Below are 13,815 nucleotides of genomic sequence, written 5' to 3' on the forward strand. Positions count from 1 at the left end.
GTTGTGTGAATATGGGCACATTATTTAATATCTCTGTGCCTTAGTTTTCTCCCCTGTAAAAGAGGAATAATCATACCTACCTCATAGGGTTGCTGTGGGGATTAAATGAATTAATAAATGTAGAGTGTTCAAAACAATGCTGGCACATAATAAGTACAAATACATGTTGGCTCTTGTTGCATTATCATATTCTAAGACTCTGCGTGGGGTGGCTGCTGCTTATCTCCCCACCTTGTCGGGACTCATTCTCTCTTGCATAGGCTGCTGCACTGACAGAGACCTGTTCCCGGTTCCTCTTTCCTGACCTAGTGTTTTTGTACATTCGGGGGTGTTTCCCCTGCCCAGAACTATCTATCTCTGACTGTCCCATGCCGGCTCCTCCCCAGCCTTCCAGTCTCAGTCAGACAGGACATCCTGACTACCCCTCTAGGTGGGTTCTTCTCTGTTGCTCCCATTACGCTATCCTGTGGGGTGACATTACGATACTTTTCTCGATTTTGAAATTACATATATATGTTTTGACACCTGTTACTGCCTGACTGCCTGAATCCATGTGGCCAGCTCTTCGAGAGTAGGGATGACATCCATTTTGCTCACAGCTGTAAACCTACCCAAATGCCTAGCGTAGGGCCTGGCATATATACATATATGTGAAGTGAATAAATACAGGTTTCAATGTCACTCTCCCCCCGCCCTCATTCTGATACATCTCCCTGCCAACTGCACAAAAGCATTTTTATAGGGGTGAAGAGATGGGAATGAATAGCAAGTGAAATCTGTAAAGAATTCATAAAGAATTAAAATGTAGCCTTAAGCTGTGGGTATACTAAAGGTGGGAGAGACTGTGCTCTGAGTATGATGGGGGCATTTGGAGGTTAGTGAAATGTGGGCACCTCGAGGGTGTGTGTGTGTGTGTGTGTGTGTGTGTTGTACCAGCGGGCAAAGCTGCCCATCTCGTCTCATGTCAGCTGCCCTCTGGATCTCTATCCATTCTGGTAGAATAAAGTGTTGTGTCTTTGTTGGCTCAATTGACTTGGAGGTTTTTACCCCACTGTGCAAGTCCCAGGTAAGTGTGCAATGATTCCAGTGGAGGGTTGGTTTGATAAAGGCCCAGCAGTGATGGCAAAGGTCAGGTACAGGAACCCACTGCAGTGAGAAACCTCTGGTGCAAGAACACTGAGAGGGCGACGGGGCGCCTCTCCTCTGGGGCTTTTCAAAGCAGAAAAGGCTTTGAGGGTGAGTGGGAAAGGGCACTGAAGAGGAATTTCACAGACCTTATAGCTTTTCCACCATGACCCTGCCGAGGGAGAAAACTTTTTTAAAAGTTTTTTTTCTTCTCTCTCTGTTTCTCAAGGAAGGCATTTTATAAAAATGAAATTTGTGGAGTAATAAATTTAGATTTCTGAGCACTATCTGGTTTTATACTTCAGTTCCTCATAGTGGGCTGACTTCTGATAATAGGTTGGAAGAGGATGGAAGCAAGACAAAACAAAATACGCATTGTCCTCCGTGTGCTTTAGATGTCAGGCATCAAATATCCCAGAACAAAGCGACCGATTCAGGCCTGCTTCCTCTTGACTTGCTTCTCACAGTGACACAGGCATTGGTCACCGGTTCCTCTATGCAGCTTCCCTGTATACTCCCAGGAAAGTCCCGAGTGACACACCCAACTGCCAGACCCCACAGACCGAGGTGGCTTGTTAGGGGCTTGGCATGGCCTGCAATGTAAAATGTCTAATGAGACATTCCAGAGCTGCTGAGAGGGAGAGAGTCTCCCCCTGGGCTCTCTAAATAGCTTCTGAGGCTTCAAGAACAAAAGCCCCACAGATCCTCTAACTGGCAACTGCTGTGGCTAATTTTATTTTCACCGGGCAAGGCCCAAGGCACGGATGCCTGAAAGAGACTGTGAAAGGAGTATTTTTTGTTTTTCCTTCAGCAGTTAGTTTGAAATGGCTCCAACTTAGGCTCTTTGGAGAGAAAGAGAAGGAGGAGGTGTGGGGGGGGCGGAGAGAAATATGGATATGAAGCATAAACCGACCTCCCAACATGGGATCCATGCTACAAGTACTGTAACCGCGTAACAAGTGTCAGGAAAAAAAAGTAACCTCAGAAAATGAATTCAGACAGCAGTTGAGGCCCTGTGGGAGTCACTTTGCACATACTGTATCCTCATAACAATAAAATAGGGGTATTTTTATCCCCTTTTGAGGAAACTGGGACTCAGTGAGCTCAACTTCTCCAGATCACACAGGTAATAAGTAGAGAACATAGGATTTAAACCCAGGTGTGTCTGATACTAAAGTCCATGGTCTTCCTATTAGATCAACTTGGAAGAAGTTTCCAATAACCAAACAATATGACAAGTATTTATTGAGCGCCTGCTATGTGCTAAGCACTATGCAGGGCTCTGTATTTCTGGTGCTGTGATGGGCTTGATCCTTAATCTTGGTTGCTGGTTAAAAGGATCTACTGGAACATGACTCTTTTTTTAATAAAATTTTATAAGAGTTTATTTGAGCCAAACTGATGCCATATGCCAGGGAGCATTAAATCAGATGCTCCTGAAACATGACTCCTGATAATTTCAAATATCCAGTCTTTAATTGTATTAGTGAAGGTATCATTAGGCTAATTTAACGATAGTAAGGTATATTGAGATCTCATCTGATTTGCTTTTTCATAACTTCCATCCATTCATGCGTCCAGTCTTTTTTTTCTTCCCCCCTTCTTCCGCCTCTCCCCCGCCCCCACTCCGGTTCAAGCCGTTGTTTCTCAGTCAAGTTGTGTAGGACACAGCTCTCTGGCCCATGCTGGTATTATGAGCCTTGCGCTCCCCCTGGGCTGAGGCGTCATCTGTTGGCCATTCACAGCTGTTCTCACCAGATGCCAGCCACTGACGCCGACCTCTGGCAGCTCACGGCAGCCCAGCTCCAGGGAGAACTGTTGTTCACAACCTTAACTGTAGAAGGCAAAGCTCACTGGCCCACGTGGGACTCAAACCGGTGACCTCGGCATTAGGAGCACGGCGCTCCAACCACCTGAGCCGCCAGCCGGCCAGCCAGTCTTTTTACTATCTATTTTTCTTTTAGTTTAGTACTAATCTTTTTTTTTTAAACACTTTCCCTAGAAAGTCATTTTTGGAAAGTTTATTTTTGTGACAGAGACGAATGGTTACAACTAAAAGAGGGAAGGCTAGAGAAACATGAAAGATAAGGGGACAGTAGAAATAAATATGGGATCAATATCATTTACTGAACCAAAGATTACTTTTCTAGACATATTATAGAGTTAGGTATAAACTGGAGTACATGGTAGGTAGTGTCCAAAATTGGGATAATGTAATAAATTTGGATAGTAACTATCAAATGCCATCACCAGCTTCCTGATTGGGCATTTGCAGTACATTGTATTAGGGAAATTCTACTAATTGATCACAGTGGTTTGTCTAGTCTTGACAGGTACAACCCAACAGCAAACATTACATTAGAATTCTATGACACCAGATGATTAAACTTTTAAATTAAACTACATAGCTGTTTAATGATTAGAATCTATTTCCTTAGGAATAATATCTGTTCTTTGAGTCACAGAACTTGAGAGGTAGAAACATTTCCACCAACTCTGACACAAGCTCAAGTTCTTTAGATATCAGTATATCATAATATAAAACTTACCTTTAGATGTTTCCCAGCACACAAAAGAATCAATTAAAGACAAGCCTTGCTTATAATAAAATGTAGTTAGCTCCAGCCAATCGGCATCAAGTGTACTAATGACAGATCCTTTTCTTGTTACTTTCACTGACAGGATGCCCTCCTGATAGGTCCAGCAGGTTGATTCATCATCAAAGACATTGAAGACTGTATACAACTTGTTATCTGAGGATAGGCATTCAAAAGGAAGAAAAAAGGGGAAAACTATAATTTCACTGAAAAGATTCTTAAGATCTTTTATTAATCATGAGCTATTTTAAGCATATACACAAGCATAGAGGATAATAAAATTAACCACCACTCAGCTTTATCAAATGTTAACATTGTGCCATGTTTGCTTCAGACTTTTTTCAAAGCAATGAGAAACGGATATAGTTGAGTCTTGCTATGTAGTCTTTCCTAATCCTGGTCTCCAGAAATAGCTACGACTATAATGAATTTGGTGTTTATCACTCTTGTGCAAGATTTTATTCTTTTAATATATATTTATATACCTTCAAATTATATACAATGTGTTACAATTTAATAGCTTCTAAAAATGGTATCATAGTATATATATCAATCTATAATTTTCTTGTTCAATATTATGCTTTAGAAGTATAATTAATACTTTATAGAGCATATTCATTTACTTTACATAGTATTCCAGTTTACTATTCTCCTGTTGATGGACATGTACATTATTTCCAAATTTTTATTATTACAAATATTCTTCATGTCTCCTTGGAGAGTGACTCTAGAATACATATTTAGACATAGAATTGCTGGGTCATATCCTCTACTTCACTGTAAGTTGGCAAATTCTTAACTTGGGGGCCTATGGACCCACATCTGTGATTGTGTTTTAGGAAGTCTAACACCACTTGCATTATAGACAAAAGTATTTGGATATGTGCGTTATGTGCATTTTTCTGGGTTAAGTCATGGATTTCATCAGATTCTCTAAGAAGTCTTTTGTGTGTGTCTGTTCCACCTACCCCTCTTAGTGGTTCTGAGAACTACTGCCACAGAAAAAGTTATTAAGAAATATATGATTTAAAAATAAACTATTTAGAAAGTGGAATCTGAAGATTGATAATTAAATCAGGTAGGTAGCACAGAAACTCATAGACACAGACAATAGTTAGTGGTTACCAGAGGGTAAGGGGGGTGGGGGGTGGGAGATGAGGGTAAGGGGGATCAAATGGAAGGAGAACTGACTCTGGGTGGTGAACACACAATGGGATTTATAGATGATGTAATACAGAATTGTACACCTGAAATCTATGTAATTTTACTAACAGTTGTCACCCCAATAAATTAAAAAAAAAATCAAGTAGGTAGCGTATTGGGTTTAGAACTTCAAGTACTGGAAATAGACACCTGATCTAATCAAGTTCAGGAAGGGACCCAGCAGTTTAAAGGCAGCAGTGAATGGAAGATAGTAACTAGCTCTCTGACCACAGGTCCAACAACCATTGTTTACCGTTACACTCCTACATTTTTTTACACTGCAGGAAAATCAGGGTGGTGGTTAGCTAGGGAACTGGTGAAGAAAGGAGATGGTGGTGGTGGTGAGGATGGGTGAGATGGTGAGTTGGGAAATGCTCCTGGTTTTCTTAAGGAAATTGTGCTGACTGTGGCCAAATAGGTCTTTGTCGTGTACAGGATGTTAAGCACATCTCACCACAACCCAGAAAGCACATGCGACCAGTGTGAGCAGCTACAGACCCAACACTGATGACAGGATCAGCTAATAGTAACTAACTTAATACGGAGTTTATTCTGTACCAGGCACTGGGCTAAGCACTTTGTATACATCTATCTCTTTTCTACTTCTTACAACAACCTCCTTTCTATAAATAAATTGAGGCAATCTTACTCCACAGCTCTTAACTCTAAGGTATACATAGTCTTTTATATTCTGTAATAGTGCTTTTTAAAGCATGCCTGTTAAGGTATCAGAAAACTTTGGACAGTCCAAAAACATGAATAAAATACTCTCAGTTTCTTCAAAGGAGTTACTAGTTGGAAAAACAAAATAACACTATTGTTTAAAGATATTTTAGGATGCAGACACTATTGTCTTATTAATTGTTTCACCATGATGTGTCATTTTCATATTTTAATTGATGATCAAAGAAAGCCAGTTAACTTCAAGGGTGAAAACCATCCACGAAATGGGAAAGGCCAAAACTAAAAATTCTCACACATTGTTTACAAGGACAAACATAATTCAGAACAGCTTTCTTTGCAGAGTCACTTTTTTGGTATATATACAGAATCACTTTACAGAATCACTTTTTTGGTATATATGCACAGCCTCCATTTGGTGAATGACTAGATGGAAAGCAAATTTCAACAGAAAGACTCAGTATGTGGATGGCATTGTATAACAATGGCTGGGAACAACTGAAAAACTATCTTACCTACCTTATTTCTGGCTATAATAATTTTAAAAAAATCAAGACAAGTTTATATTAGTTTATTCAGTTTTATAACCTTTAGAAATTGCCTCATATTTCTAAAAAAAGAACCACAAAACTTATTTTACTAAATTTAACTTAATATGTATCTATTTCTTATCATCTTGTCTATTACCTTCTCCCTTTCTTGATTTAGAGGAACTGGGGCTGCCATCTTGTTCCACTTGACACTGTCCACTTTCGTGATGAAATTCTTCCTCAATTCCACTTTCAGATGATTGCCCACTTAATGTTCCTTCATTCCAACTTTTGCAGTTTTCATCTGAAGTGTGTCTCACATGTAGTGGTGATTCTATATCTCCATCATGGTTGGCTCCATTGCAGAATGGTGGATAATGCTGTGATATGAATCCAACAAATCTCATTCCTTTTTTAGCAGCTACATTAATCTGAGGTTTAAAAAGAGATGGTAGAACAAAATATGAATTTCGTTTATATTGATGACTTTATCAATTAACCTTTAAGCTTTTTGAGGAAATCCATTAGAAGAAAGAGTAAATTTGCCAGTAACTAAAGACCCATTCATAAACTGATAACCTCCAAGATAGCACTACTCCTAAGACTACAGCACACTAGTCCTGTGGTTTCTTCAAACAGAACTAATACACTTCAGAAATGATGAAAACAGGACTCATATTTTTCTTTGAAAGGTTGCTATTTGGGAAGAACTAATAATTCTCTATGATTTTTGCAGACCCATTAGCAATGGTCTCTCCAGTTGAAGTAAAATTAAAAACGATTCCAAAAAATTCTCTAAAATAACATCACCAAACAAATCTTAATTAATAAAAAAGACAGACATTAATTTAAAAGCAAAATATAAAATACAGTATTGTTTGTTTGATCTGGATAAAGAAAGATGTTAAAATATGAATTATTGACAACTGTGTATATATTAATATAATGCGTCAACCTAATTCATACTACCTCTCTTAGGAAGCTTTCTGATCTGCTTATATCTTGATTCTGTTGTCTCCTATCTGGGCCAAATAAACATGATTAGATTCAATCTTATCAGTTAAAGAATGGGATTCAGAAGCACATGACCTAATGCCAGGGAAATAATTTCAGACCTTAAGGGTAGTTATTTTTTCTGCATTTGCTTCATTTCTTTGCTCTTCTGGTGTCCATGTCTTTCCTCTGTGTTCAACTGGCAATTCTTTTGAGAGCAGGACTCTGTCTTATTCCTCTTTGTATTGTAATGTTTTGTACCTATACATGGCGTTCTGCAGGTGCACTGTAAGTACTCATTAAATAAGTTAAAATAAAGAAATGGCAACATCTTTTACATAGTCACTGCTTTAACATTTACATTAAATGCTTAATTTCAACATTGGGAGGGGAAGAATGACTTATGATGGAAGTTGCAAATGTAAACATTTATAGTCAGAAACGAAATGGAATGAGAAAGGCCAGGAAGAACTGGGGCAAAACCAGAGAACAATGTCCAAGAAAGAGGGTGACTGCATTAGCTTCCAGCGATGAGGAGAATTCTGAGAGGGACAGAAGGTGTGGGTGTGTGCAGCTGGGACAAAGGACTATGCTGACACAATGTCATTTACTCTTATAAATTAACATATTAAAATTGTAACAATGCACGAAGTCTTAAAAATAATCACAAATTGTCCTTTGTATCAGTGTCCGGGGATAGGAGAGGGAGGTTGTAAGGAGGCATAGCATTCTGCAGGTGGAAACAAGTTATTGCCAGTGCTTTCTCTAGGTCTTATTAGCTGACTCGGGAGAAAAAGTGCCAAAGGCTTTTTCTATTCCTAGAAAGTTTTATCTGGAAAAGTCTGGCAACTATAAATAGAGTATATTAATTAGTCTTTCCCATTTTTAAGTTGGAAGATTGATTTTTTTTAATGTTATTATTTAAAAATCTCAGGAAAAACACTTGTACACTAACTCTAAACATAGAGCAAACATTGATATAATGTTAAAACGACTTAAAAACTAGCTGTTCTACAATCAATTCTTTATATGAGGCAGCCGTTCAAAAATAACATTTGGCATTCAACTATTGCTCTTGTTCACATGCGGGGCAATGTTCAAATATTTCATGTGCTATGTTTCCTGAAGCTTTCCTCTTTATGAAATATCCCCATTACTCTAATTGCTTAAATAACAGTACTTTCCTGTTTAAATAGATATTTAACTGTGTCCAGGAAGTCAAATGCAAAAACAGGAGTTCTGATGGGGATCTGTTAAGACTAAACTGGTAGTTACATTTTTGTTTTTAAAGAAATTTTCTGGAGTGGATTTATTCCCAGAAAAAAATAAATGGAAATTTCCTAGAATAGTAGTAGTAAACAGTATGTGTACCTTGTTTATAAAAATGTAGTGTCAAAGACTGTTCCTGAAAAACCTTATTGAATGGAGACTTTATACCTAAATGGGAAATATCATTAGCAGCTATAACTGGCTATGCTCAAACCACAGATAATCTTACACACATGGTCATTTTCAGCTTGGGAACAACAACAGAAACAGTGAACAAGTTTCACAGTTTCTTTTCTTTTTATTGTTTTTATTTTTCAATTACAGCTGACATTCAATATTATTTTATATTAGTTGCAGGTGAACAGTGTAGTGGTTAGACATCTATATAATTTACGAAGTGATCACCCGATTAATCTAGTACCCACTTGGCACTATACCTAGTTATTACCATATTATTGACTATATTCCCTATGTTTTGCTTTACATGACTATTTTGTAACAATCAGTTTGTACTTCTTATCCCTTCACCATTTTCACCCAGCCCCCAAACAACCTTCCCATCTGGCAACCATCAGTTTATTCTTTGTATCCATGAGTCTGTTTCTGTTTTGTTTGTTCACTATTTTGTTCTTTAAATTCCACATGTAAGTGAGATCACATGGTATTTGTCTTTCTTTGACTTATTTCACTTAGCATAATACCCTCTAGGTCCATCCCTGTTGTCACATCACAGTTTCTTATTTGAAAGGAAATGTCTTAGGTGTTTTTGGTTGTACTCATTTAAATAAAAGCTAAAACCTTACAAATATGTCAATATAACTAAAAAGAAAACTTTCACCATAAAATCCCATTAATTTAGAATACTTATAAATGTAACTTTTTTTTCTTGATTTTAATCGATATACATATAGTGTTCAATTTTTCATTTAAGTTTCTTTCTCTCTCTCTTTTTTTAAACTTTTATTTATTTTAAGTGTGTTTTTCCAAGACCCATCAGCTCCTACTCAAGTAGTTGTTTCAATCTAGTTGTGGAAGGGACAGCTCACAGTGGCCCATGTGGGGATTGAACTGGCACCCTTGTTGTTAAAAGCATGTGCTCTAACCAACAGAGCTAACTGGCCACCCCTCATTTAAGTTTCAATTAGATTATATTGTATAGACTTTTCTATCCTGACAGTCAGTATAATATAATCGTCAGGTTTAATGCCCGTAAAATATTCCATTGTATCGATATACCTCTGCCTTTTTCTCAGTTTTCTAATTATTGAGAATTTGATCCTTTATTCACTGTTGATTAAAGTATCTTTGTATGAAAGTGACTTTTTCTATTTTCAATTAATTTCTTGGAATAGATTCCTAAAGAGGAAATAACTGGGTCACAAAATAAAACGGGATGATTTTTATCACCAAATTGATACTCAAGAACACTGTACTCACTTATTAAAATGTCAGTTGCAATATATGAGTATTTTCTTAAAGCTCTTCCAACACTGGATTTAATACTTTTAGTTTAATTTCTCAGTAAATATTGGTAATGTATTAAGTCTCAGTTTTTATTACATTAAAAACTATCAGTTAGGTTGAACCATCCACCAAATGTCTCTTTATTATTTGTATTTCCTTTTGTATTCATTGTTCATAGATTCTGTCCATTAAAGACTGAACATCACTTTGATGCATTTGTATTCATTTCATATGATTCTGAAAACCAAGCTCCCATTGGACACATTTATTGCAGATTTCCCCGATTCTCTTTTTTAAAGCTTAGTTTTCCTAGTATATAAGTTATATATTAAAGTCGAACTTCTCAATCTATTTATAATTGAATATGTCTACTCTTTCATTTTCTTTCAGAATTTTTATACTTAAAAAAATTACCTCATTTGAAATGTATGGAATATGTTTCTTACAGAACAATTGCCCACTTTCCCAGCAGCACTTATTAAGTAATGATTATTCCCCCATTTTATGTCATCAGGTTTGTTATGAAATTTCTTGTATGTGTATAAATTTATTTCTGGCATTTCCATTGGCCTGTATTTCTGTTTTTAAGTCTGTACAAATTGGTATGTGTGCTTCAATATGTTTTAAATTCTGGTAGAATAAGTCACCTATTATTTCCTTGTTCTTTTTAAACAAGAAAGGAAATTGGTAAGGAAGAAACAACAAATACTTCTCAATATACCATGAAAAAATATATACACTTAGTACCTTTTCTATCAGTTCTTTTGCTACATCATTTGTTTGTGTCTCATAAGTTAGAGGACATTCCTCAATCACAAGCCTTGGGCGTCTTTGTCCAGTGGGTGATGCCGAATGCTTCGGGCTGTAACAGAGAATATGTTCATGGTTGGAAGCCAACTGCTGATTGTAAGCTAGAATGCTCATGTAAAAATAAGTGAGCTACTCAAAAATAAGGTCAAGGCAATCTTTTTTTTGGTTTTGTTATTTCAAGTCAAATGGTTGTCTTCTTATGTAATAAGACCAGAAAAACACAGTAACTTTTATTAATTTAAATTTCCTTAATGTAAACTTCTATTAATTTAATTTCTAATTTAATATGGAAGAAAAACTTCATGTCTATTGCTTTAATAAAATTATGAGAAATGATTTTAGATCATTGTTATACCTCATTATTGTATAAAAGCACAAGTGAAAATCCGATTTAAATGCAGATAAATATTGTCCTGTATTTTTCCTTTTTCTTCCTTTCTGACCTTTACCTTTTACTTATTCTTAGCCTTATCAGGGCACTACTAAGTCTACTTGAAGTAATGCTCAAAGAGAAAAATGCTAATGTATACATGGCTTATAAAGACTGTATTACTACTGTGTGATAAAATGGCATGTTTATTTAGTAATGTTTGAACTAGTAAATATCTGCTGAGGCTGCACAGCATGAAGTCTACACCGGGGAGGTCAGACATCGATAAGTAGGCAGTTACTCAGTAGCAGACAGTGTCCCTTAAAAGCACACCTGGAATTTTTTAAAAACCTTTTTTTTTTTCTTTCCAATTTCCTTGTTTTCTCTCTTTTCCTCTTATTTCATTTTTCCTTCTCTGCATAGCCCTTTCATAGCTATAGTGACTGATTATTAGTTCATCCCTATAAAGAGAAAATACAGTTTTTACCCTGGACTTTGAGATAGTTTTGATATTGTTGAAGAGTTGTGTAAAAAATGTGATGTGTTAATCAAAGACGTTGGTCTGGTTCTTTTAATTCTTCATAGGAAGGAGCAACAGTATTTTCAAAACTATCAAACTTACAAGCTTGGCTGGTGAAAATGGTTGCAGTATTGTTTGGGAAAGTAGCTACTTAAAAAAAATTATTTAAAAAGTAAACTAAAATGGATGGCTTCTACATCCTAGTTTTTTGGAAAAAATTGATGAGGTTTATCCACTTTGTGAGAACTTGTCATGTAGGCCTTTCTGCTATGAACTGTATAGAAGGTAGAGCTCAGTGTCTGTTGCCCCTAGCAATAAAACAATATAGGACAGTTCAAAAAAATGTTCAATGACAGTAGACTTCAATGGTCTAGTCAGCTTTCAGCCCTGTGACAGGACTTGTAGCTAACTGCTACTCCCTCATCTGCTGAAGTTGCTACAGGAACTGCCAGGGACTTCTTTCTTGAGTTTGCTTTCCTTTCGCTTGTTCACTGACATCCTTACCAAGACCTCACCGTTTGTCTGCAAGGGGCTAAAATCGATGAGTTTTAAGGAAGGAAACGTAAGTTTCCTTCTCTCAATCTAGGTTCAACCGCTGGAAAATGTGCCTTAAACCAAAACCCCTAATATCCTTTATCTCCATCACCTGTTCAGACTTTCTGTACTTTTAGACAAAGAAAACTGTCACTCTCAGTAGCTTCTTAGTATGACTGTTTTACTGAACAGCAGGCTTACCTTAATTTCAAGCGTGATAGCACCACCCTGTATAGGTAACTTGCAGGTAGGTGTTTTCGCTGCCGCACAGGTTGTATAACAGGATGAATAGCCCCAACAATATATCCTTTAAGATAGTAATCTTCCACTTTTGTTACTATATCTGGAATTGAATTTATCTTGATGACTTCTGGGTTTGGCGAAGCTGAAATAACAAATGCAAAGAGAAATTTGGACATTACGAAATTGAATTATACATTATTTCTGCGTGATATACTAATGAAGAGGCAAGATATCCATATGATTTCATCTCAAACAAAGATATACTAATGTATATTATACATTTCTAAATTAATTTCAGAAAAAAGCAACAAGAACCTTATGAGTTGGTAGATACCCAGTATTACCAATATATTTTAAAGTAAAAATACAATGCCTTATGTGTTTTGTTTTTTCAATTAACGCAGCTTTTTTTCCTCTTTATTTTTAGGATTTCATTTGACTATATTTCCAGTAATAGATATTGATGACATATATAAGAGAAACAATATTAAGAGCCAATGGTTTTGATGATTCTGAACAAGATGAGATGCATAATTTCTTAAGAATAAAATTCATACAAATCTAAAAATTAAAAAATGGAAGAAATGGTATTTGTTAAGCAAGAATTGTTATTTCCAATGACACTTCAAAAGCACCATGTTTTAAGTTTATCTGGGAAACTAAAAATAAGATTTCTTATGGCACTTATAAAAATGCTTGAGGAAAGGGATTGAAAAGTAAAGGTATCCAAAAGTTCTTCCTAATAAGTAAGAATTCTGAGTCTAGAAGAAATTTAAATGCAAAGTTGATATGCAACTCAACTATCCTTTGAAGCAGAGTAAATCTGTAGAAACTATAGAATAGTACAATCTGTACAGTTTTTAGTAAAAGGAAAAGGGTGTGTTGCTTGGGAAAATGTTCTTAATGTCCCAGTAGTATTAAAGGAACAACTTTGTCTTCCGTAACAATATTTCTGATTTTCTGGAAAACAATCAAGAATTAGTGTCTAGAAATAGACCTGCAAATTGAGTATCTCTTGAGTAACAAAATGTGAAATGCATTCCAGGTCTGGGCAGTGCTGGCTGTTGGGTTCTGTCAGTGTGGTCAGTGGCGCCCAGCAAAGAACTGCTGCTAATTGCCTGAACACAGGAAGGAGGTTAAGAAACAGACGAGGAAGAAGGGTCAGAGGAAATCCCCACCTCCTTTTACATTAATATCCACGTGATGGAACAGAAATCCACCATCAGTGGGTACTCATACCAACTTCTCAAATGAAAATATATCACTCAATAGAAAAGTTATATAATCCAGGACAAATCCACTTCCTCAAATTTTCATCCTCTTTTGGATTTAAACTAATCTATTTACAATATATTTTCTTCATCATTATGATAGGAATAAAAACAGAATGATCCTAGACTTTGAAGATACAGCTGGGTTTCATAGTAAAATGGCCCTGTTCTGCCTGGTATGTGGCCATCACTCTGTGAGTCATTT

General features: G+C 36.4%; 1 protein-coding gene across 2 annotated transcripts in view; it reads right to left on the minus strand.

Annotated features, from left to right (window-relative positions):
* The window catches only part of RFTN2 (raftlin family member 2), a 55,470-nt gene that overhangs the window by 27,381 nt on the left and 14,274 nt on the right, over nucleotides 1-13,815 (minus strand). For both annotated transcript variants that reach the window (XM_019750748.2, XM_019750750.2), the window contains exons 3-6: nucleotides 12,298-12,481; nucleotides 10,610-10,724; nucleotides 6,294-6,567; nucleotides 3,675-3,878 (exon numbers count right to left, since the gene is read on the minus strand). In XM_019750748.2, the coding sequence (XP_019606307.1) occupies nucleotides 3,675-3,878; nucleotides 6,294-6,567; nucleotides 10,610-10,724; nucleotides 12,298-12,481 (777 nt within the window). The remainder of the gene's footprint in view (nucleotides 1-3,674; nucleotides 3,879-6,293; nucleotides 6,568-10,609; nucleotides 10,725-12,297; nucleotides 12,482-13,815) is intronic.

This window comes from Rhinolophus sinicus, linkage group LG01 (assembly GCF_036562045.2).
Source record: "Rhinolophus sinicus isolate RSC01 linkage group LG01, ASM3656204v1, whole genome shotgun sequence".
Taxonomy (NCBI): Eukaryota; Metazoa; Chordata; class Mammalia; order Chiroptera; family Rhinolophidae; genus Rhinolophus; species Rhinolophus sinicus.